Below are 23,318 nucleotides of genomic sequence, written 5' to 3' on the forward strand. Positions count from 1 at the left end.
TCTTCTGACTTCAGTGGGGTGTTCCCATTCTTGGGAAGGGAATCAGGTGTACTTTCTGTGTTTCATACTTGAGTAGAAGAGCAGTCATTTCCCCCAGGCGAGGGACATTGGGTGTGATTCCCTGTCCCTTCCCCTTTTCCTGCAGTGGCTTGAAACTGCTATTCCGTTGACCACAACACATTGTTCCTCAAACTGCAGTCATTTGAAAACCTCTTTCATCTTTTTGGGCACCTCTGTGTACACAGCACAATCATTTACTTGATATTTTTCACTTAATTGGCCTATTCTTTTCCGCTTTAAATAAGTTTATTAAAAAAAAAAAAAAAAGCCTGCAGCAGTGCCTGGGTGGCACAGTTGGTTGAGTGACTCTTGATTTCAGCTCAGGTCGTGATCTCAGGGTTGTGGGATCGAGCCCTATGTCAGGCTCCATGATCACCGGAGAGTCTGCTTGGGATTCTCCCTCCTTCTCTGCCCCTATTGCTCATGCTCTCTCTCTCTCTCAAATAAATAAATCTTCAAAAAACAAAACAAAATAAAATAAACCAACAATCCCCTACAAATGGAGAACAAAACCCCCAGTCATAAGCAGAGGGTATCCTTAAAAATACACTTACATGTAGGACAAATTAAATAGTCTTCTTAAACTCTAGCTGGAAGGTTCTGAGTCTGAGCCATGTTCTCCCTCATGGAGAGGGATTAATAAGGGCGAGGGGGAGATGCATTCCAGCCCCCTAAATTTTCTGTTTGATTATTTGTGTCCTGGAAGAGAATTCTATTTTAATTCTAATTCTAATTTAATTCTAATTCTAATTCTAATTTCAACATTACTTATACCGCGTCCACCTGAAATCATCTTGATGATCCCAAGATGTAGGCGTCTGGCACTATATGAGAACAAAAATCTCAACAAAAATTTTCACTCTTGTTTTTTTTTTTATAAAGATTTTATTTATTTATTTGATAGAGAGAGATCACAAGTAGACGGAGAGGCAAACAGAGAGAGAGAGAGAGAGAGGGAAGCAGGCTCCCTGCCGAGCAGAGAGCCGGATGCGGGACTCGATCCCAGGACTCTGAGATCATGACCTGAGCCGAAGGCAGTGGCTTAACCCACTGAGCCACCCAGGTGCCCCTCAACCAAAATTTTCAAAGAGGTCAACTTATTAACCCCGATCTTATGGCCTCTGAACCTCACCTTTTTTGAGAAGTATCATAGTGTTGAGGAGGCTTGACTTCTGCCTCCTAAGAGACAGACCCCTTACTATGCAAGGGAAAAGAGGTGGCAGGCAACAGAAGGATGAGAATCATCCTGGCCACGCAAATCCAGCCCCATACTGTTAGGCCAAAAATTGTCCCCGACCTGTGCCTCATGGAAAGGGAGGCTCACAAGTTCAGATATGCTGTCTCAGTCAGGCTTGGTTTGAATCCTAGTCCCTTGCCACCTGGGTGATCTCAAAAGAATGACTTTGTCTCTCTGAGCCTCAGTTTTCTCATCTGGATAATGGAAAACCTGTGAAATGAAAATGAAGAAAAATAGTATGTCCAATGCATGTCAGGACCATAGTCATGTTCAATAACTTCCCATTTCCTTGGTCCTCACCAATACCTTTCAAAGTACAGATCTGTACAAATTTGGTCATATATATATATTTTTTTTCATTTATTTATTTTCAACATAACAGTATCATTATTTTTTCACCACACCCAGTGCTCCATGCAATCCATGCCCTCTATAATACCCACCACCTGGTACCCTCACCTCCCACCCCCCCTGCCACTTCAAACCCCTTAGATTGTTTTTCAGAGTCCATAGTCTCTCATGATTCACCTCCCCTTCCAATTTACCCCAACCCCCTTCTCTCTTTAAATCAGATCTACATCTGGAGAGATTATCAGGATGTTTTGAGACTTTGCCATTTTTTTTTAAGATTTATTTATTTATTTGAGAGAGAGAAAGAGAGTAAGCAATGGGAGGGACAGAGGGAAAGAGTCTCAAGCAGAACCCCCTAACCCCCCGCCACTGAGCACAGAGCCCACGTGGGGCTCGATCTCATGACCCTGAGATCATGATCTGAGCCAAAACTGACTGAGCCACATAGGCACTCTTGCAATATTTTCTAATGTATGTATTACTAATAGTTCTACTTGGGCAAACCAGATAGGTAAACAAAAGGAACATTTAGTCCAGTGCAATATAGCAGAGGATAATTTTAGCTAAATGCACACTTGTACAGTGAGTGGCCCAGACTGGAAGGCAGCACATCCTCTCAGGGAGGAGCAAAGAATGAATCTGCTTTGCTTTTCCTTCACCTGTCTATTCTAGACATTTCCTTGTTTAAATCAAAGATTCTGATCTTTATATACCTCCGTGCCTCTTAATTTCAAGACCGAATCTCACGGAGGATGGGCGGAGGCCATTTAGGCATGCTGATTTCTTAGCCAGAGTAGGGGTTCACGTAGACTGACAAAATTTGCTCCTTAGAAGAAAAGCCTCTTTCTTCATGGATGTGCAAATATATATTTCTTGTTGAGACTGCTAACCTCTTCATGTCCTACTTCCAATCCTTTCTGGAAGTAGATGGAATTAACAGCAACAGATTTTATATGTACTTGGAAGGGAGAAAAGGAACCAGTGGGAGAACTATCGTTTATTGAGACCAACTCAATATAGGATCCTGTGCTAAGCACTTCACATACCACGTATCATATAGGGCTCTGAGCAAAAGGGAGTAGCATCCTCATTTTACCAATGACAAAACCGAAGCTCAGTACCAGCTTTGTCTAAGGGCACACATAGCTGGGATTCAAACATGGGGACTTCCAAACACACCCTCATGCTCCCTCCCCATTTCCAGCGGGTGCAGGTAGGCAGGGGAGGATAGACTTTCTTAGAGCATCCCCTGCTCCCTGCCCCCCACCCCCCCGCCACTTAGATACATAGTTAGGTGTTGTTTTGCTTGATAATGAAGAAAAATAGCTTTGAAGTCGCTGTCTTATGTGATAACCCACAGTCTTTCCTATACTCAGCAAATGTCAGCTGCCAAGTTCTGAAAGTGCCTTCTCTTTCCCCCAGCCATTGTCAACCGTGATGGCACCCGCTACAGCCAGACGGGGGAATACAGAACGAACCCTGAAGACATCAACCCCAGCACCCCCGCTGACGATGACGTGAGCAGTGGCTCCTCCAGCGAGAGGAGCACTTCGGGAGGCTACGTCTTCCACACCCTCCTTCCAACTGTGTACCCGACCCAGGACCAAGACAGTACCGGGGTGTCTGACAACCCAGAGAATACCCCCATTACCAGTAAGGAGAATGAATCACTGTACTTTCCCGTGGTGATTTGTTTACAAAACCGTCTCTGAGCTTCCTGGGTGATCAGCATTCCCTTGTGTGTTGATTGTCTCCTGTCTCTAGAAGTTGGGGACACTATTTGGGGAAGAGGGATATTATGGTAACCAGTGCCCTGTAGTCATTGCCTGCTGTCTACAGTGTTTTTTTTTTTTTTTTTTTTTTTTTTGCTTTGTTTTGTTTTGTTTCCATCTACTCCTCTGTTTTGCTTACCTCAGGGTAAGAAGCACCATACTGGAAGATTTTTTAGAAGACTTTCTTGTTCTTTTGTCCCAGGGATGTGGTGACAATTCAAGCATGCTACAGAAGCTGTTTTTACTTTTACATGTTTCCTTCTTGTTCTTTTCCACCTTTGGATAAGATTGTTCTCATAAAGTTGGGATCCTAACAGATGCATACCCTCCCATTTGCTTTCTTCATCTTAACTCTACATTTTTATGTTTTAACTTGATTTATGCGGTATTATTGACGGTGCGATATTCTGTCCTATTCATCCATGATTTACTAAACAATTCCTTTGGTTTCAGTCTAAGGAAGCATATCTAAAGGAGTTACCTGATCACACTCAACCCACTTAAAAGTTGTCTCCTTGAAGCCTCTAGGGGAAAGCTGTTAATACTTGCTTGGTAACATGGATAATTCATTACTTGGGGACTGCGAGAGTGGAAATATGGCAACATTGCATTCGATTTCTTTGGGGTTTTGCCCTTCGTGCTCCACTGTCCTTGGAAAGTGTTTGCATTTCCCTCTGGCCTCCTTCTTTGCTTTTCACTTAACTTTTTCCCTGTGGTTTAAAACGGGTTTCCAGATTGGCTGCATTCCTTCTGTGGAGGATTATTCGAACTGAAGTAGGGCATCAGCGTGTTGGGCAGCTTTCCTCTTATGGTGTGGATTTTCTTTTGTCCAGGCTCTTGCTCTTTTGGGGCAGGACTCTACTCTCCCAAGGGTGTGGCTGACATTCACTGGTTTGGGAATGCGCCTCGTAGGGCCTTTTTCTGTGCCTTGTCACCCAGAACTCAGGGCGACCTTCAGAGCACTATGATTTAGCCAAAGGCTACTTGCTCAACAGTGTTTTAAATTTTTACGAGCAGCTTGCTAAGGGTGGGGAAGCAGTACCAATGGGCCTGAAGTCTGGTCGTTCTCTGCAGATCCTTTGAAACATTTTCAGGAAGCAGACGTTCTCAAATGGCTGATGCCTTCCCAGACTACTGGCTCTCTGGAGATTGGGTCACCTCATTTCCTATTGTCCCACAGACAACCTTTCTGGAAAGGAACTTCTGTAAACCCAGTAGGCCCTGTTGCTGAGGGATGGCTGCCCTTGAGCTCCCCGCCCTGTTAAAGTAACCATGCAGAAGGCTCCTATCATCAGAGCATGCAATTTTGTCAGATGTTGGCAAACATAACAATTAGTGGTCTCAGCAAGAGGAAGATCAAGTCTATTCCAAAGTACTAGTTCCCACCAAAGAAGAAAATCATGGCAATCCTTTGAGGAACTAGATGAAATTCACATTGAAGTCATTATTAGTCTGTATCAAACAGTGAGTATTACACATGTACTTTAGAAAGGCAACAAGGACATTTAATGAATAGTCCACACATCTTTTAGGGATTGCACATTTCCTGCCCAAGTTAGGTAGTCAGCATACTTATTTTGAGGACCTACTATGTACCAAGCCTGTTCTAATGCTGGGGGATCCAGTGGTAAGTACCATTAGAAAGTAATACGGAAGGGAAATAAGGATCAGTAAGCTAGTAGCCAATATTTGCCAAATGTTAACCAATATTTGAGGTCTTCTCTGTGCCTTTGCCCTAGTTACTGGGGGCTCAGAGTTGGACTGACGTTCGTGGAGCCCATCCACTGTTCAGAAACCAAGGAGAAGGAGTGCTTTGAGATTTCACGAAAGCATAGTTCGGGATTTGGGTTGAGAAAAGAATCTTACTTTCCTCTTTTCAAAGCACTTAGCTAAGTTTCTCTTAGTAGTTTGGAAACAGAGAGACTCACTGGTCCAAAAGAGTGAGTCCAGGGCCAACCTGAGAGTCACTGAAGTGCTCAAACATCCAAATGGCCAGTGGCAGCTCCAGATAAATCCATTCATGCAAAGAAGAGTGTCCAAGGGAAAAAAAATCAGGTGGAAACTTGAAAGCAACCCATGGCATACTAGAAAAGATTACCACTGGTAAATTCCTGAATAGACCCCGGTTTCTGAGCCCAGTGTGGAGATTCCCAAAGCTTCATGACTGTTGGACTGAAAGGTGGGTCTTGATGGGGAGGAGTGATTGCAAATTCTCCCTAATGCATGCAGAAGGACAGATGTCAAGAGGAGGTCTAGCTGAGGACAGAGAAGTGCATCTTTAGCTTGGCAGCTCATTCCTTCCGTAAGGGTCCTTGGTGGGTGGCAATAGGAAAAGCCAGTAAGAACAACCATCTGGGTAGGTTTTGACTTCCAGCAGGCTTTTTATTATAAATGTTATTTTTGGAAGAGACTTTCTGGGGGCATGTCATCAGCCTCTTTTTTATTGGTGATCTGGAATTCTCTAGAATCCAGAAACCTACACTAATTCAGGAAGCAGAGACTCCTACCTTGGAACACTCCATTTCCTTGTCTTCTGGGTGTCAAAGAAATATATACATATATATTTTTGGTCTGGCATCGCCTACGTGGGTGGGGAAAATTGGAAACTCTGCTGACTAGACAGTAGATCCTTCCATTTTCCCCAAATCTTATATGACTCCTTTTGGGAAAGTAGAAATAACTCCTATTTCTTTCTTGCTCTTGTATGTTTACTTCCTGTTGGTCTCTTCTTGGCCTTCTATAGGGTGAAGGTGGCAGGAACTCTATAATAAAGTTTCTGAGGGCAGAATGGGTGCCTGAGAATTTTTCAGGGAGGATGCTCAGGTAGATCTGGGGACATTGTTGGTGAAATTGGCTCCTGTGTCTTGTCTCTATTCTTAGCCAGTTCTTGGCTAGCACAGAACATACTGCAGAGGTTATTGACATTTGGTGAATATAGGGTCAACGTTTTTAACCTGGTGTTCATGGACCTCCAGTAGGCTCAATGATGGGCCCTAAGGCATTCAAGAACCTGAAATAATATACAAAATTTTAAGAATGTGTATGTGTCACATCAGTCTTTTGAGGACAGAAGTCATAACTTAGATCAGATTTTCAAAGGGAGGTAGAGCTCAAAATGGCTTTTAAAAACCTCAGCTTGTTTAGGTTTAATCCTGATGACCTTTGCTATTCTTCCGCAGGCAAACATTCTGGACCCAAGTCCTACTTGAGAGGCAAATGGGAGATTTCAAATTGCAAAATATCACTGATTGTCCTTTCTCAAATTTGAGTAGTGTCCATAATTTCTCTAGCTTGGGCAGTTTTGTTTATTTGCTGGAAACACATTCCCAATTAAGAATTACAAGTGACAGAAGGTGATGGAGGGAGACTTGACAAAGCCTTATCTGATTTTGACATTTTGTACACACACCCTTTGCAAAGTTCCTGCTCAAGCATTAAGCTTGACCTGAAGTTAATGAGTGTGTGTGTATCTTTGAAATGCCAGTTGTTATCATATGCTACTGGCGTGAAGGGATAGGCCCAGAAGACCCAAGCAAGCATCTCTGAAGACACTCCAAACAGATGAATGAAAGCAACTTTATGAAATGTTGCATCAAAGACCCTCAGTCCATGGCTGGGTCACCTCATCAAGTAAACATAAAATCTCTTTTCCTTCACAGGTTGTTAAGTTCCTACTTTATTTTGCTCTGAGCCTATGTTCAGAGGGTTCCATCTGAAGTTTGAGTAGCTCTGAATTGACACCCATCCAGAATTTGCATCACTCATGTTGTTCTAAGATTCCAAGACATTTCAGGAGATTGGAAAGATAAAGCCAGGCCTCAATCTTTCTTTTTCTAATCTTTGCTCTATAATAGAGACAGATGTCACACATACATAGAGTGGAGAATAAAGGTTTGTAGAAAGATCTCACTAAATGATATTTTCATAATTGATCCAGTTACCTCAGCTATGCACTCAAACAGCCAAGCAGCAGTTCAGGAGCAAATGCATTGGATGTGGTCCTGGTTTGGTAACTCACAGCCTAAGACTCAGGATCACACAACAGCAGCAACAACAGGTAAACTGCTCTGTCTTCTGCTTATTCATTGTCCTGAATGCCAAGTTTTTCAGCATCAAGGAGAAGAGTATCCATGATCATGTCCAAGTTTGGGACTGATGTCCTGTCTCCATCCTTAAGGAATTGGTATCTGATACCATTTTGTTTATCAGAGGGGCCTATGGATCTGGTGATACGGTTAGATACTCCTCTGTGTTCCATTTGATTTTCTTTTGGCAGCATGCTTGTAGAATCAGAATTAGCTTTCCTTCAGGAACTTCAACCAGGAAATTCATTCAGAACAGATCCTCTTGAAAGCAGCCTATTAGAAAATGCATTCTCCTACTTTCTGCTGGTCTACTTATCACAGTCAGTAATAATAGAGGGAAATACTGACTTATGGATGGGAAGTGTAGGTTCTGTGTACTTGTTTGGACACTCAGTCCTCAGCTCTAAAGTGGAGGGATGACCTGTTGTTTTCCATGAGAATCTAGACTGCCTGAATGTTTGACCATTAACTCTAAATCCCTGCAAAGTATTCTGGACTGAGAGCTTATGTGTAAAAAGAATCCAGGTCCAGAACAATGGGAGATTACAAGCATATCTTCATTTATTAGCTTTTGTTGATTAAGGATATGGTCATATTTTAAAATAATTGGGCATTCTTTCTGCAGAAGAATAATAAAAATGGTCCTTAATACTTGCTTAGTCAAATAAAGTATATTTTATTTTAACAAATATTCAGCTTAGTTGAATAAAGTATATTTTATTTTAACAAATATTCCCATAAGGGAAATATTGCTGATGTTATGTTGTGATTTCATATCATGGCAATAAAGGTCATGGTGGAGGGGGGACGCAGAATAAAGAAGATGCTACTTTTAAATGTTAAATGTTTACAATGTTTATCTTCATAGAACAAACATTGGGAAGAAAAAGTCTTCTTGTCAATGCTGTATCTTGGGCCATTTCTGGGCTTTCTTGATAGCTGAAAAAAAGAAATCTAATCACCTTACTTTTGTTTTGGGGGATTTAACGATGGTTTCAGCCTCTCTGCTTCAACTTATTTTTTTTTTTTTTTTTGTCCACTCTTTAATATTCTTCTGGTGCACATTATGGTGGCAGAAAGGGCGGTTTGGGGAAGTTTTCCAACCAGGACTCTTTACTTCTGATCTTATTCGTGAGATCCTTGGGTCACTTCATTTCTGTCCATCTTTCCTAGCTGATTACCTCTTTTCAAAAATGGACTCATTTTTGAGTTCTGTTCTGCTTTGCAAAATATAATGTTGATATAAAAAAGTGACCATGGGCAAAATTGCTGGAGGATCTGGACACTAACTGGAAAAAGGTGGAAAGCCATCTTTTTCCAGCTTCCCCTTCATGTGGCATTCTTTTGTGGGTTGGGGATTGCTGGGATTAAGTGTCTGGGACTGCTGGCAGAAATATCATACCCTAAATTCTTAGAGAATGATATTGGTTGGCCAAGATAGAACATGAAGGGCTAGGACCCTGGAGAGCTTGGTTTCAGAATCATAGACTCTCAGATTTGGAGAGCATCTTCAATAGTCTAGCCCAGTCAACACTTCCAGTGATTTGATCTACATAATTTTCCTGCTAAGTGATCTTTCTGATGGTGAGGAACACAACTTTTATGAAGAAGTTCTTTGTTGGATAGTCCAGATTATAACCTTTAAATTCAACATTTGGGAAAATATTTGTTCCACTTAAAATGAATCACCACAGGCCTTGGTTTGGCCTTTGGGAGCACACATAAAAATTTAATCCCACTTCTACATTACAGTTTTTTAAAATTCAAAGACTACTGTCACACTCTCTGCCATTTGGTCTTTCTTTTTTTATATGTATTTTATTTATTTGACAGACAGAGATCACAAGTAGGCAGAGAGGCAGGCAGAGATAGAGGGGGAAGTAGGCTCCCCGCTTAGCAAAGAGCCCGATGTGGGGCTTGATCCCAGGACACTGAGATCATGACCTGAGCCAAAGGCAGAGGCCTTTGACCCACTGAGCCACCCAGGCGCCCCTCATTTGGCCTTTCTGACTACAGACAAGGCAAGCTCTATCCAGCACAGTTTTTTCCTCTTTAAGATGAGAATTATGAACAAGATGATATTTAAGGTCTTTCCATTTCTGACATTCTATGACCTGCAGTATGGGCCTTGAAAATAAAGTGGAACTTCTGTGCTTTTTCTGTTTCTTCCCACCATCTATATGAAATATAGATGACTCTCTTGAGTAATAAAAGAGTAGAAGCATATACAGTGCTATTTCTTAAGGGCTGATAATTAACCTTTCAACCATCAATTCCATTGTGGTTACAACAGCTTTGATGAGCACTAGTGGTACAAGTCCCAAAACAGCAACCAAGAGGCGAGAAGCCCAGGACTGGCTTTCATGGTGGTTTCAACCATCAGAGTCCAAGAATCATCTTCACACAACAACGATAATGACTGGTAATGAGTTATTATTATCTCATTTCATAAGATCTCTTGACAGTTTACAATAGTTCATTGACCTCAGGGATACTGAGTCTGAAATGCATTCCAGTTTCACACATGTTTTTGATGACTTTCAAAGGGTCATGAGCTCAGAGACCCATATGTTTGATTTGATAACACTAATAAGCAGATTTCTTCTTTTATTCTATAGAATTAATATAGGCCTGGAGAAGGCTTTTAAGAGCACTATGAAAAGGGGCCAGTCTTTCTTGATGACAGAACAAAATTTTGGATCTGAAGGGTATTCCAAAGAGACAAAAGTCATTAGAAATTCCCGACTTTCCAAGAGGAAATAAAATGACATAGCTAGAACTAGAAAAATAGAGACACTCTCCATCAGTGGAACTATTCTTGGGGCAGCCACTGGTAGTAAGAAAAGACAAATGGTCACTCCAAAAGATAGCATGACTCTCAGTCAAATGATAGGAAACCCCTTTTCAGGAAAGAGACATCTACAGCAACCACTGAGAAGAGGCAGAGGATCACCATCTTCTTTCCTCTGATGTGTCCGGAAGGGAAAACATGAGAATTTCTCAAAATCTTGGCTCCAGTCCACTTTAGTCCACCCTTTTGGTAGACTGAGAAATGCCAGGCTTGATTTCTCTGCGAATTGACTAACTTTGCTGGGACTGGATGCTGCACTGTTGTTGGGATGGTAGCTCAGCTTGTGTTCAGAGCTCTGGTGATGTGATGCTGGAGAAGGCCAGCAGATGAATTAACAAATCATGAATACATCTATGAGATTTAAAAAATGGTAGACATGTGTTTAGATTCTGAAAGTTTTCTGAAGGTGGCTGATACAACAAGTGGGCACATGTGACACCTTTCCATTCTAGTCTTGACACCTTTGCTTTAATGGCACATGCTTGATAAGTTAATAATCTGAGAGCATGGGGTGGGGGCAGTGTTTATTGGCCTGTTTTTCTTTTGTTTCTTTGGTGGGGTTATGTCTATATTTATTCTTTCGACTTCCTTAAGAAGATCGTTCTGTTGTAAAGGTCATAGCCAATTGTTTTTAGATCTATGCCTTAGCTTCAGAGACCAGGATATAACAATCTGGGACTACACAAATAAGATGTCTCACTCTCTTCTTAAAGTGTTGGGAACTCATTATACATTCTGTGCCTGATTTTCTTCCTTTGTCAAATGGGTTGCTTGGCATCCAGTTCAGCCACTAACATAAGTCACCACAACAGGTACGGATTCAAATATCATCTCAGCAGGCTGGGAACCAACTGAAGAAAATGAAGATGAAAGAGACAAACACCCCAGTTATTCTGGATCAGGCATTGATGATGATGAAGATTTTATCTCCAGCACCAGTAAGAATAATCAATTACAGTAGAATCATTTATGGAAGGCTTACTAATTAAACTGAGTGATGCCCAATAGTGTCTACCTTGGGAAATAGTTCTTGTGGAAAATTAGCATAAACCTATGAATGACCACCTTGGTAAGAGTATGAAGGAAGAAAAATGACTTTTTAAAAAAATGGAAGCCAAAACATATTTGGAGGAGAAATGTGGAAAATATCTTTTATAAAACTCCTAATGCCTCAGGTTTTCTGTTTTGTTTACTTACGTGGTCTGCTACTGCAGATTCTTCTTGAATTATTGAGCTTTGACAGAGAATGGCTTAGTAAAACATTACAACAAGTATTTATTGTCTACCTACTGTGCTAGGTGCTGGCAACACAAAGATGAAAAATGTCAGAGCTTTTGCCTTCAAACTCTGGCTTACTGAAGCAATAGAATGTGAGTGGAAGGATATTAATTAAAACTTGCAGGTGATTCTACATTAAAGACTTAGATGGCCCTAAAAAGGCTTAAAAGTTGGGTACAGAATTCAGGAATCATCCTAATCAAAACTTTGTTGAGACCAAGGGAACAAATCTAGTTTTAACAAATAGGGCACAAATACAATGGAAAGACATTGAAGGGAAGGACGAACGTCAGCTGAGCTTTAACTAAAACAGTGCCTATTATTAAAAATGAATAGTGAAAACACTGCGTAATAGTATCCAAACTTGTGACAGTTATAAAACTTTTTGATAACAGAGATGGAAATTGAGCTGAAAAACCCCCTTTATTTTTTTAATTTTTATTTTCTTGAAAAACCTCCTTCATTTTTAAAAAAGATTTTATTTATTTATTTGACAGAGATCACAAGTAGGCAGAGAGGCAGGCAGAGAGAGAGAGAGAGTAGGGAGCAGGCTCCCTGTTAAGCAGAGAACCCGATTCGGGGCTCAATCCCAGGACCCTGGGATCATGACCTGAGCTGAATGCAGAGGCTTTAACCCACTGAGCCACCCATGTGCCCCCAAAATCCTTTAAAAAAATATGCAAAGGTCAGTCTAACATCTAGCCAATGACTGGGTTTCCTAGATATATCGTAATGATGTGAAATGTTGCTGAGCAGAGATGAGAATTCTGAACCTGATGCCACCATATCACCTGTTCTTAGAGAAGGTGGACCTTTGCAGTGTGACTGGACCCTTTTAGGTCACTGAAGTTCTCACTGTCCTACTGAAACCTGAGAGGATTGTTCCCACATAGACAACACCCAGGAATGGAGGAGTCCAAAATAATAGTTTGGGCTTTGAGGCACCTGAGTATATGGCATCAATACCACAAATACTCAAAATGAACTAGACACTTTATATCTCAGCTTTTAAATGGCACATTCTTTAGCCCAGACATCTCTGCAGAGTCTGGCCTATAAAACAAGTAAACTCTTCTTAATAACTTCAGAAAGAAAACCAAATAACCAAAAACACTGGAGCTTTACTATCACACTGTCTTCTGGGTTCAGGATGTGGCCCCATCTTCCAGGTGGGACCATGTGGTCTTGATACTCGAGAAACATAGCTTTCTTGGGTGGCAACACAAACAGAGCAACCTGAGAATTTCACTTGCGAAATCAAGCTGAGAGTATTACAGTTCTGAAAGGAATTTTGTGTTTAGTTGGGTATCAAAGTTGAGTTTGGAAGAATTAGGATGGGTTTGCACATGATAGTTTCACTAAAGCAACCGATCCTAATTTTGTCAGGATCCTTCTTTCAAGTGCATCTCCTACTCCAGCTCTATCATTTTGGGTGAATGCATCAGGCCTCTGGTGGATGTATGCCTCTTTTTTTTTTTTTTCGGGGAGCTTCATTCATGGTGGTTGGTGACCTATGGTGCTTTTCTACTGAATGTATGAATCTTGTTTTTCTCTCATTGGCTATGAATGGCTTGCTCATGAAATGCTTTGTATTTGATGAGAATACCATAGGTGTTTGCTACACATTCGGAAATGTACAGCTAAATCATATCACTGTTAAAGGTAGACGTTCTTTCTTAGAACCATCTATAGGAGATCCGTGGCTGCTCAGAGTACACCTTTCCCCACCAAAACTAGCGAAATAAATAAAGTGATCATATCATCATGGTATAATCTTCAGGAATCTACCTCTTCAGCCTGAGGGTCTTGCTTTAGCACACTTGCCAATGATACCAATCCCTTGGGCTTTCAAGTGCACAGGGCCGTTATGGACTGAATGGATGGGTCAAAACTCTGATGTTCTTGGTTCTCCTCGGTGGAGGGCTGGTGTTTGCAAAGCTGTTCTTCCTTCTGCTGCAACTCCTTTGGCTGCTTTCTCCAGAAAATCTCATGTTCTGACCCCAGCGTCTCCTATGACAGAAGGCAGAGGATACTGAGGTGCTTAACAATATGGCTGAACCAAGCTGAAGTCCTCTCTGCTCTCCCTCCGTTTCCACTCAACCATCTATATGAGCTGGTATAGATGATTCACTGTGTAGACCAAAGAAGGGAGAGATGTGCAGAACCAGTGGTGAAGGCTCATGAACTAACATTTTCCTAATTGCTTCAATCATCATTATAACAGTTCCAACCACACCACGGCTTTTTAGCCACCCAAAACAGAACCAGGATTGGACTTCGCGGAGCCCCGGTGAATCGAATCCAGAAGTATTACTTCAGACTACTACAAGGATGACTGGTAATGGGTTTTGCATACTTCATTAAAGATTTTTTCCCTCTCAAAGTCTATGATGCTGCAAAGGTCAGTCATCAGGACACGGTGGGAACAGTAGTTCATGTCTCATCACAAATTCTTAACTTTCATGAGGAAACTCAGTTCAACCTAGGAGTCATTCGTCAGTCACTGTCTGGGCACAAGATACTTTATGTTGCTTTATTATAAAAATAAATACATTAGCTCAGCTTATGATGCTGCCCTTGACAAAGTGATCATAGTGGAACAACAGGTAATCATTAAGAAATTTCCCACCCATTGATTTTTTTCTTGGGAGAGATGAGTGGAGTCACTCAAAAGCATTGGGCATAGATGCTCGGAGGTCCTATGTAGGCATGGCACTCTTAAATAGCGTGCATTTCAATGGAAGAACACAACACCAAAGTTTGGTTGATAAAAAGTCACAGCATATATAACCATCATCACGGCAGATGTGGACCAAAGTGGCACCAGCGCCAATGGAGAGAACTGGCCCCGAGAACCACACTCTCCTCTCATTCACCATGAGCATCACGATAAAGAGGAGACCCAGCATCCTGCAAGCACAAGTAAGGAGGCTGGAGGTCAGCAGTGCTGGTGTCCATGACTTAGTGAAGTCCTTCCAAAGAATAGGGAAGACTTTGTTTTAGACATTAGCCACATCTTCTGTCATTTCTTTTATCCACAGAGCATGCAAAGCTGCCAAATCTACACACTAGTTTTAAGAAATTGGGAGAAAGATACCAACTGATCAGGTTGCATGAAGGGCCAAAATGGTGGAAAGCTTAAAATTTTTTTTTTTTTTTAAAGGTCTGAGATACATATTTTTGTGTGTGTTAGAGATTCTTCAAGGTTCCATTTGGGCGATTTGTGTGTGTTTATAGAAATGTGTGAGGAAGAGTGTATCTTTTGGTGCCAGGCAGTGGGGTCTGGAAAGAGCTTGACAAGTGCGATGATCTTTGGAATCCTTCTCTTCTGTGAAGATCTCTGATGAATCCAGTTTCTTTTTTTACATTCTGTTTCTTACTGCACTGTAGGAAGGCATCCCTTGTACTCTCTGCAAGAAGGTCAGTGGCTCATAGAGACTATGTTTGAATTTCTGTGACTGTTCTTTTTCTGTTTTTAAGCCCAGAGTAACTTGGGGAAGGCTTTGATGCTGTTATTCCTACTTAAGTGCCAACATCTCAGGTTTCCCCAAACAATCTCAAGTCTCACTACAGGTCTTGAGGACGGGACCAAAGAAAATAAGAACTATATACACTTCTTCTTTCATCTCTCTCTTGGCAATATGCCCATCGTATTTGGAATAAAAGAAGCTTTAATTTAGGATAACAGCTTGTAGCATCTTTAAAACTATGGTTTAACTATCATTCCCTTAGTCTTGGATACTCTTAAAGCAAGAATGTAAGAAGTAGCCACTTAGAAACCAAAGGGAGACCCCAGAGTTTGAGGGAGGCCTTCAGACAACAAAAGAAACATTTCAGACATCAACTAGGACATAGGTTTTAAGTGCTGGTCACTGTACTGAATACATCAAATAGGCCTGCATCTCATTACTTATCCCACCTGATTTTATTTTTGTGTGAGGACTATGGACTGAACAAACAAGAGTCTTCTGATAGAAGGAGGAGATGAGAAGCAGAAGTCTCTTCGGAATGGGATTCTGTACCAATCCCCCTTGGAACCTAAAAGTACATCTTAGAATTTAAGACATTTGTACTTAAAAAAGAAGATAGCTACATGAGAGGCTTGGAATTAATAAGCCCATTGTCAGAAGGTTGTGGGGGGGTTGGCAGGGGCACATCATTCCTGGAGGGTGGTTGAAAAGCCAGATGTGACAGAACCTCACAGAGGAAAAGGGAAAGCAGTAACCACTACAGCAATTCTCTCATTTGTACTTGCAAACATAAACAGATTCTAGTTGGTGACCTCTGGGCTTTATCAAAGGACATTACAACTTCTAGAAGAGATTCAACCTTCCTATTTTACACTGGAAATCCTATATTCTGCTAATCCATATGTTGAAAACAGCGGGTATTTAAACTGGATATTCAAAGGAGTGTTATGTTTATGAAGATAGTGTAGTGTGCGCGCGTGCACACAGATATTTCTGTCTTTTTCTTTTCTAAAAGATTTTGAATAGACAGTTTATGTTTGGGTTACTTTCCCCTTTTTGGTAATTAAGTTCATAGTTTTTCTAACTTCAATATTTGTCAGGAGGTAGTGATTTAGTCAGTGGGAGGTAAAACTGAAGATTTGAGACTTCTTTTTCTTCCCTCTGGATAACCAGTTAACCCCAGGAATGTTCTGGCCAATGCAAGGGTAAAATGAGGACACAAGTTGTATTTTTTAAAGATTTTTCTTATTATCAAATCACACATATCATTTTCTAAAATTATGAAATATAACCGGTCTTACCAGTTGCAAAAAATACTTTGGCTTGGCAAGTTTATAGGCTCTCATTTTCTTGTTGAACTAAAAATTTGCTGTTAGTTGCTGTAAATGAAAATGACCCTGGCTTTCTGATTTTTCCCAAAGATACCCTGATACAATTTTATTCCATTCAATTTATTCTTTTTAAAACTGAGCAGTTAAAACACCGAGGGGTTGAAATTTTTAGCTTGTCACACGTTCCTATTGTTTATATAATCCCAAACATTGGCTAGAATAGTTTTATTCCATTGACTTCATTTCATTAAAAAGTAATTTTGGCGGTTTTAGATCCCACATAGACATAACCTCATAATGTGCCCATCATTGTCAACCTATTTCATGCTGAGTAAATCCACAGCTGGTGCATTTCCAGTGTATGTGATCATGGATTATGTGACCACCATTTGAGAAGGCCTCCCACCATGCTGATTTTGTCATCAGTTGGTATATGTAATACACCCCCCCCCCCCAATCACAGGAGCAAAAAGGTTAATTCTGTGAACACACAGTGTTCTCAGACAAGGATATATGAGTCCATAGAGTATGGTAAACCAAGAATCGTACTGGAAATTCATAGATTGTGGTCCAGTCCTAACTTTGTGTGTGCCAGTCTGGCTGTAAGATTTTGAGCAAAACTACTTTGGATCCCAGTTTTCCTATCTGAAAAATTGAAGGATTGGGCCACTGATTTCTAATATTTCTTTCAGAATATCAGTGATCTCTCTCCATGCTGCTTTGCTTTTCTACCTTTTCTCCCATGTGTATATGGCCTTAAAGTATTAAAATATGTGTTGGTAAAGAAGTTGAACAATAATGGCTCCCAGCTGACATTCTTCTCACAGCTCAGGGAATCCCTAGTAGTACAATGGAAGAAAGAGCTACCCCCAAAAGAGCAGTGGATGGAGAAAGGGTGGCATGGGGAATACTCCCAATCACCTAAAGAAGACTCTCATTCAGCAGCAGGGGCAGCTGGTAATGGATTGTTTAACTAGCAGACTTGGGTGGAAGCTTCCTCTTGGGTTGAATATTGAGCATTAAGGACACTGAATAGAAAGACATTTAAGGAATTATCACAAGATATTAAGGTTCCTTAATAAATTATAATATGGGCAATACAGAACCAACCCTTAGATGCGCAGAAAAAAATCACTGAAACAGGAATGGATATAGCATACATAGGAGACCTAGAGAATATGTCTTTTGTGTATGTCACTTTCAGGTCTCGTTTTGGCCATCTCCCAGTGAGATTGTGGCAGAGACTCTGATCTGACCAAATACTCCCTCTTGTCTTGTGACAGAATCTACAATATGGCACATGTTGTACTGGGCACATTAGAACACATTTGGTCAGAATCCTAATGTTGGAAGAAATGGAGCCAGATCATTAGGAAAATACCTGTCTGATGTCATTTAGCACTTTGGTCCTATCTATTTGGAGATTTCTCTTTCAAAGAACCATGCTTTCTTCTTACATTTAGAAGCACACTTTCTTTGTTGTTGGTGGGATTATGGAACTTGGACTTGAGCTCTGCCATCATCTCTAAGTGGTGCCAGATGACTTTGGCTTTGCAAGCTGCTGTGCATGATTCTTTTGTCTGTGTGGCAGAAACATGGAGATGCATCCTGTCTTGTAAAAGAATATGAATTCCGTATTCTCACTTGGTATCAAAATAGTCCTCTGTTTCCATTTGCGACATAGAAGGTAATGCAGAATGTCCTTGTGGGGCGTGGCAGCTTCTGAATGCATCCCTGGCAGAGTTGTGGATTCAGTGAGTGGCTAGTGGTTGGTACTAAGGGGCTAGAACTGGACTCTTCTCTACGTATTTATCTCCGCTGGCTCAGAATGAAGCAAAAGGATGTGCTGAATTCTTTTATGTCCCTTGAGCTGTGAATCCCATTGTTAGAAGGTAATGCTTCTAATGAATTCCATTCATGCTTTTGAGATGAATGTTACTTATTTCAGGTTTATCTGGTGGGAAGCCTGATTCCTCCTCTAAATCACTGCCAGCCTAATGTGCATTTCCCTGGGATGTGGTTGTCTCAGAATGACATCATGTGCTCAGATACTTCCTCCTTTAGGCGATGGTGACCATATGGCATGTGGTTCAAGAACTACTTCTTTATCTTCACATGATAACTGTAACTCATACTCTATTCATGCAGGGATCATTAATGCTTTCATAGCCTTTGGTTCACATGCTGAATGCTAAGTAAATGAGCATGAACAAATCCATACCTGATAAAACAGTCTGTGTTTACACATCTTCTTGACCCTCTATACCAGGAAGATGCTTTCATTGTCTTATCTAGAGAGTAAAGTCTTTTTAACACTATCAGTGTATGTATCCCTGGCCAGATGTCAACTAACACTTAAACACTTGCTTGAACTACATGTTCAAAACAGCCCCAGCCCAAGACGGCCATCTAGATCAAAGAACGACAACGCAGAGTCAAGAAGACAGCTCCTGGACGTATTTCTTTGACCCCATCTCACATCCAATGGGACGAGGTCATCAAACAGAAAGATGGATGGGTAATAGCCTCTGAGCTTTTTTATATGCTGTTTTTGAAAGCCACCCAATAGCTATTTACCTAGAAATGTGCTCTTGGTTTTAGACCAGTCTGCTTCCTTAAGGAACTTGAAGTTTCTTTAAAAATTAGTTTTCTCAGTAGAGGTGATATGGACATTCATCTGAATATGAAATCCTAGACTGAGACTGAAGAATTCGGCCAGAAGGTTAAAAAAGAATTAGTTCTAAGATGGTGGGAGTGGAAGTTATTTTCTTTGAAGAAGGAGCAGTCTTAAGATTTCTTTTACATCAATTCAGTGACTATTTTCACTGTAGACCCAAAGACATAACTTGTCCTTGGTAGAGAAATATTGGAGGTCAAAAATTGGCGAGTACTCATTTCAAACAAGTAATTGAAAAACTCAGAAAACATTATTATTCTACATTTAGAGAGAAATACAGCACCCAGTGACTTAGGATTTAGACCACCCTTGGCCCTCAATAAATGTTTTCAAACGTAATGAATGGACAACTTTTATATACAGGATGGAATCCCCATTTCCTTAAATACCATTCTTATTTACCTATAAGCAGTTAAAAACAGAAATGAAAGAAAGTAAAAACGATACTAGCTATAGTTCTGCAAGAATGGAGGATTGTGTTTATATTTGACTAATTTTCATATTCCAAAGGAATTCTTTCTTTATCAGAACAGATGACAGCTTTCTTGAGAGAATCTGTAGGCGTTGGCAGCAGGTGGTACCATCCCTTTTCTCAGTCTTTACCAGACTGAAGAACTGATGCTCCTTACTATACCCATGAATTGAGTTACTCAAGTTTTTTTTTTAATTATTTGACAAGATGTCTTGATCACAGAAATGTCACATTCCAAAAAAGGGAGATAAACCAAAAGAGTCAATAGAAGGATGTGAATTTTCAGTCATAGCATTGAATATATTATCAGTCATAGCATTGAATAAATTATCTAGATCCAAACAGCCAAGGGTATGCATAACTGAGACTGTATTGAAATGGGTTCTAAGAGCACAATGATGATGTCCCTTGACATTGAATTGAACAAAAATATCTCTAAAATGAATCCCACAGTTTCTATAGCCTCATTTCTTTAAAACATACTATGCTATACCCCAATATTAATGATTAGATATCCCTTAAGCAACAGTTGTATTAAATATCTTCTAATGTGCAGTGCATTGTGGATACACCATGTTCCATGCCCTTAACTAATTTAAAATAAAGCTAGGAAAAGAAAACACTTATCATCGATGATAAATCAGAATATATCTAACAATACTGGACAATAGGTAATAGATGGCAAATGAATGTTGCCAGCAATAAACACAAATATTCAGAGGACCCTCCAGAGAGTGTCAGAGAAAGATGGATCTAACCTGGGTTTTTCAAAAAATGGAAAGAAATATGGATAGTCAGAGAAAGGAAGCTGGGGAATATTTCATAGGAAGGGGACTCATGTAAGGAGAGGGATAAAGGAAGGGAAACCAAGGAATGAATTTTTCAGAGTGACTGGGTCCATTTGTCATAATGGAAGATGGGTCTGAATGGCTAGGTCATAGCCATTAGGTTGCGGAGTTGAAGTACCACATGCAAACCCAACATACATGTCCATGGACATGACTGCTCGGGGTTCTGGTATATCCATGGTGGAAAGCCAAGCCAGTAAAAAAAAGTCTTCTGGATCAATCTTAAGCCTCCATACTGATGAATAGAAAGAGTCTATTGAACTGAACATGTCAATGGGCTTCAATACAATGGGCTTTAACCATAGAACAGTGCAAAATGTGTTGTAGGAGTCTAATTTACAAAAGGGAAGATGAGCAAGAGTGTTTAGAGACTTTGAACACACAGGACTTTTCTGGGAGAATATCCATTTGGGGTTTTGATTTGGGTTAACTAGCCTTGCCTCCTTGTTGAAACCTGGGATAATACAGTCAGCCTCGTTTTGTCCTACAAAGATCTTTTCTTGTATGTGAAGGTTTCACTGTAGATATGCGAGTGCCCAGTATTCTGGCGTTTCCCTCTGGAGTCATCTGGACCTGATTAAGTCTGTCCGGATGTAGCAGTGTGGGTGAACTTTGAGCTAGAGAGCCAGCAACAGTGATGGAGCTCTTGGATTGTTTGGCCACTGTTTCCCTCAGGACTTGTTATTCCAGCAACACTGATTCGTGATATTTACTAGAAACAACACATTTAAATGTTTCAGTGACATTTGTGTATCATTCAACATGGTACATGTTAAATTCCAGAGAGACCTCATACTTGTGTTTATGGGGAGAATGATTCACTGACCTCTACTGCTTATTTCTTGCCCCTAAATGCTTCCCGTGACTTCCACATAAGTAGTTTGGATGATAATTTTATGCGTTATATGCACATTCACTTTGGGAAGCAGAAAGGACCAAAAGAGAGAAGAGGATTATAAAAAAAAAAAAAAAAAAAAAAAAGGGAAGAAGGAAAAGTTCTTTTGCCATGTAAGGGAAGAAGGTGTGAAAAAATGGTGCTGAACCAGTACACTTTATCTTTTCTCCATGATCCAGATCACATGTGTCTGTAAGGGAGGCAAGATGTATGGCATGGGACAAGTCACACACAGGCTTTGTTTCTGGTTTTTTTGCAAGGTTTGAGAGCCACATCATATGCTTATTTAGTGTCCCTCCAGACTCAGCAAAAATAAACAAAAATTGCACCTTTTGTACACTTAGTATTTAAAAGAAAACCAGTTACTTCTTATGATACTTTTTAAAGAAGTCATCATTTGTTCCAGTTCTGGAGACATGAATCAGTACGTACTTTTTTCCCTCTAGTCCGGGTTTGGATTTGAAAATAGTTTGTCTAGAGACCATGAACCACCCTCAGGGAGTGGCTTAGTAAATCGAGCATTAACACTGGTTTGATTCCTTCAGATATGGACTCCAGCCATAGTACAACACATCAGCCTTCTGCAGATCCAAACACACATTTGGTGGAAGACTTGGACAGGACAGGACCTCTTTCAGTGACAGCTCGTAAGGATATAATAACCCCTTTGCTGGCTTGTAGTCCCGCTTCAGTTCTTGTTCCCACTGGCCTGGAAGCAGAGCTTGGTGGTAGGTTGGTGCAGTTGAGAGGTTGAACCCTGGAGTATAAAAGGGTCTTCGTTATCTGTATTTTCTTGGTGGGCTCTTTAAATCTGGTTTTTGCCTACATTCTTGGTGATTTCCAGACACATGACTTTATGTTAAGAAAAAGAAAAAGATTGTGGGATTCTACCCCACTTGATTTTCCTTCCCTAAATAGTTACATGAGTGAAACCCAAAACCATGCCTAAGATAGTGGTTTCTCTATGTTTTAACCATCTCCTTTTGGTTCCCATCTTTCCTCCAATCAAACAGAAGAAGAGTAGGTTCGCTTTCTTGGTTGTAAAAAGACATTTCAGGGCCAGATAATCATGTAAAATTGGGAAATTTTAGCAGCCCACAGAATAGGGGCAAGACATGCTGTGAATATTAACAAAGGTGCCAGGGCCCGGGAACAAAAGAGGAACATTTCCTAATATTTCTTCCTACTACTAAACATCTGGGAGAAGTAATGCTAAACTCTTAGTGGCCTTAATTGCCACTGTATGGACAGGGCTATCCTAGAGATCAGCCTGACAGAGTATGAAAGAAAGAGTATGAAAGCCTGACAGAGATCATACTGACAGAATAAGAAAGAAATCCAGAATTAAGGGCTTCATTTCACTGCTTGATGCACATACTGGGCAGACTCCTTCATGTGAGCTCAAGCATGTCTTGATCACCAAGAATGTAGGTAGCACAGTGTTAAGAATTAAAGGAGATGGAGAGAAGACTAAAAAGGTCCCCTCCAGTGGAGGGCCTTGTGTTTCTACTTTATGTCCCTTCTGACTTTTATTCTCGTACTGGGATGGGGATTTGGTGACCGTCTTTCTCCTGGTAGTCATGTTTACTTGGTGGTGGACGTGGCTTATGGATGTGCTTTATGGAATGCTTGCACCTGTAACTCAGAGGTCAGTCCCTTCCTTAGAAGAACACATGAGAAATCAACTCAAAACAGTCAAAGTGATTTCAGATATGGGCAGTGGTTCAACCTCAAATTGGTATATGTCAGCGGGGGCCCTGTGTTTGCCCAGGCAAGCGTTTCCTGACGTTTCGGTGCAGTGAAGAGAATCCTCATTCATAGACAAGATCAAAAACTTAATAACAGAATAAAACACTAACTTTAATTTAATCTTCTTTAGAAGGGACTTAAGATTTCTTTGTGTAAATTTGATCTGAGTTACTTGAGCAGGTTATTCTAGATTCTAGAGCTTCTTTCCCTTTGGTCGTGAGAAGTGTGCTCTCTGCTATCCT

General features: G+C 40.7%; 1 protein-coding gene across 20 annotated transcripts in view; it reads left to right on the top strand.

Moving 5' to 3' along the window:
* The window catches only part of CD44 (CD44 molecule (Indian blood group)), an 84,617-nt gene that overhangs the window by 43,508 nt on the left and 17,791 nt on the right, over window positions 1-23,318 (top strand). For 4 of the 20 annotated variants that reach the window (XM_059139652.1, XM_059139607.1, XM_059139616.1 and 1 more), the window contains exons 5-10: window positions 3,071-3,301; window positions 9,799-9,927; window positions 11,169-11,294; window positions 13,859-13,972; window positions 18,825-18,953; window positions 21,873-21,974. In XM_059139652.1, coding sequence (XP_058995635.1) covers window positions 3,071-3,301; window positions 9,799-9,927; window positions 11,169-11,294; window positions 13,859-13,972; window positions 18,825-18,953; window positions 21,873-21,974 — 831 coding nt within the window. The remainder of the gene's footprint in view (window positions 1-3,070; window positions 3,302-9,798; window positions 9,928-11,168; window positions 11,295-13,858; window positions 13,973-18,824; window positions 18,954-21,872; window positions 21,975-23,318) is intronic. The other 16 variants (XM_059139750.1, XM_059139752.1, XM_059139761.1 and 13 more) reach the window with 9 other exon arrangements.

Source organism: Mustela lutreola, chromosome 1, assembly GCF_030435805.1.
Source record: "Mustela lutreola isolate mMusLut2 chromosome 1, mMusLut2.pri, whole genome shotgun sequence".
Taxonomy (NCBI): domain Eukaryota; kingdom Metazoa; phylum Chordata; class Mammalia; order Carnivora; family Mustelidae; genus Mustela; species Mustela lutreola.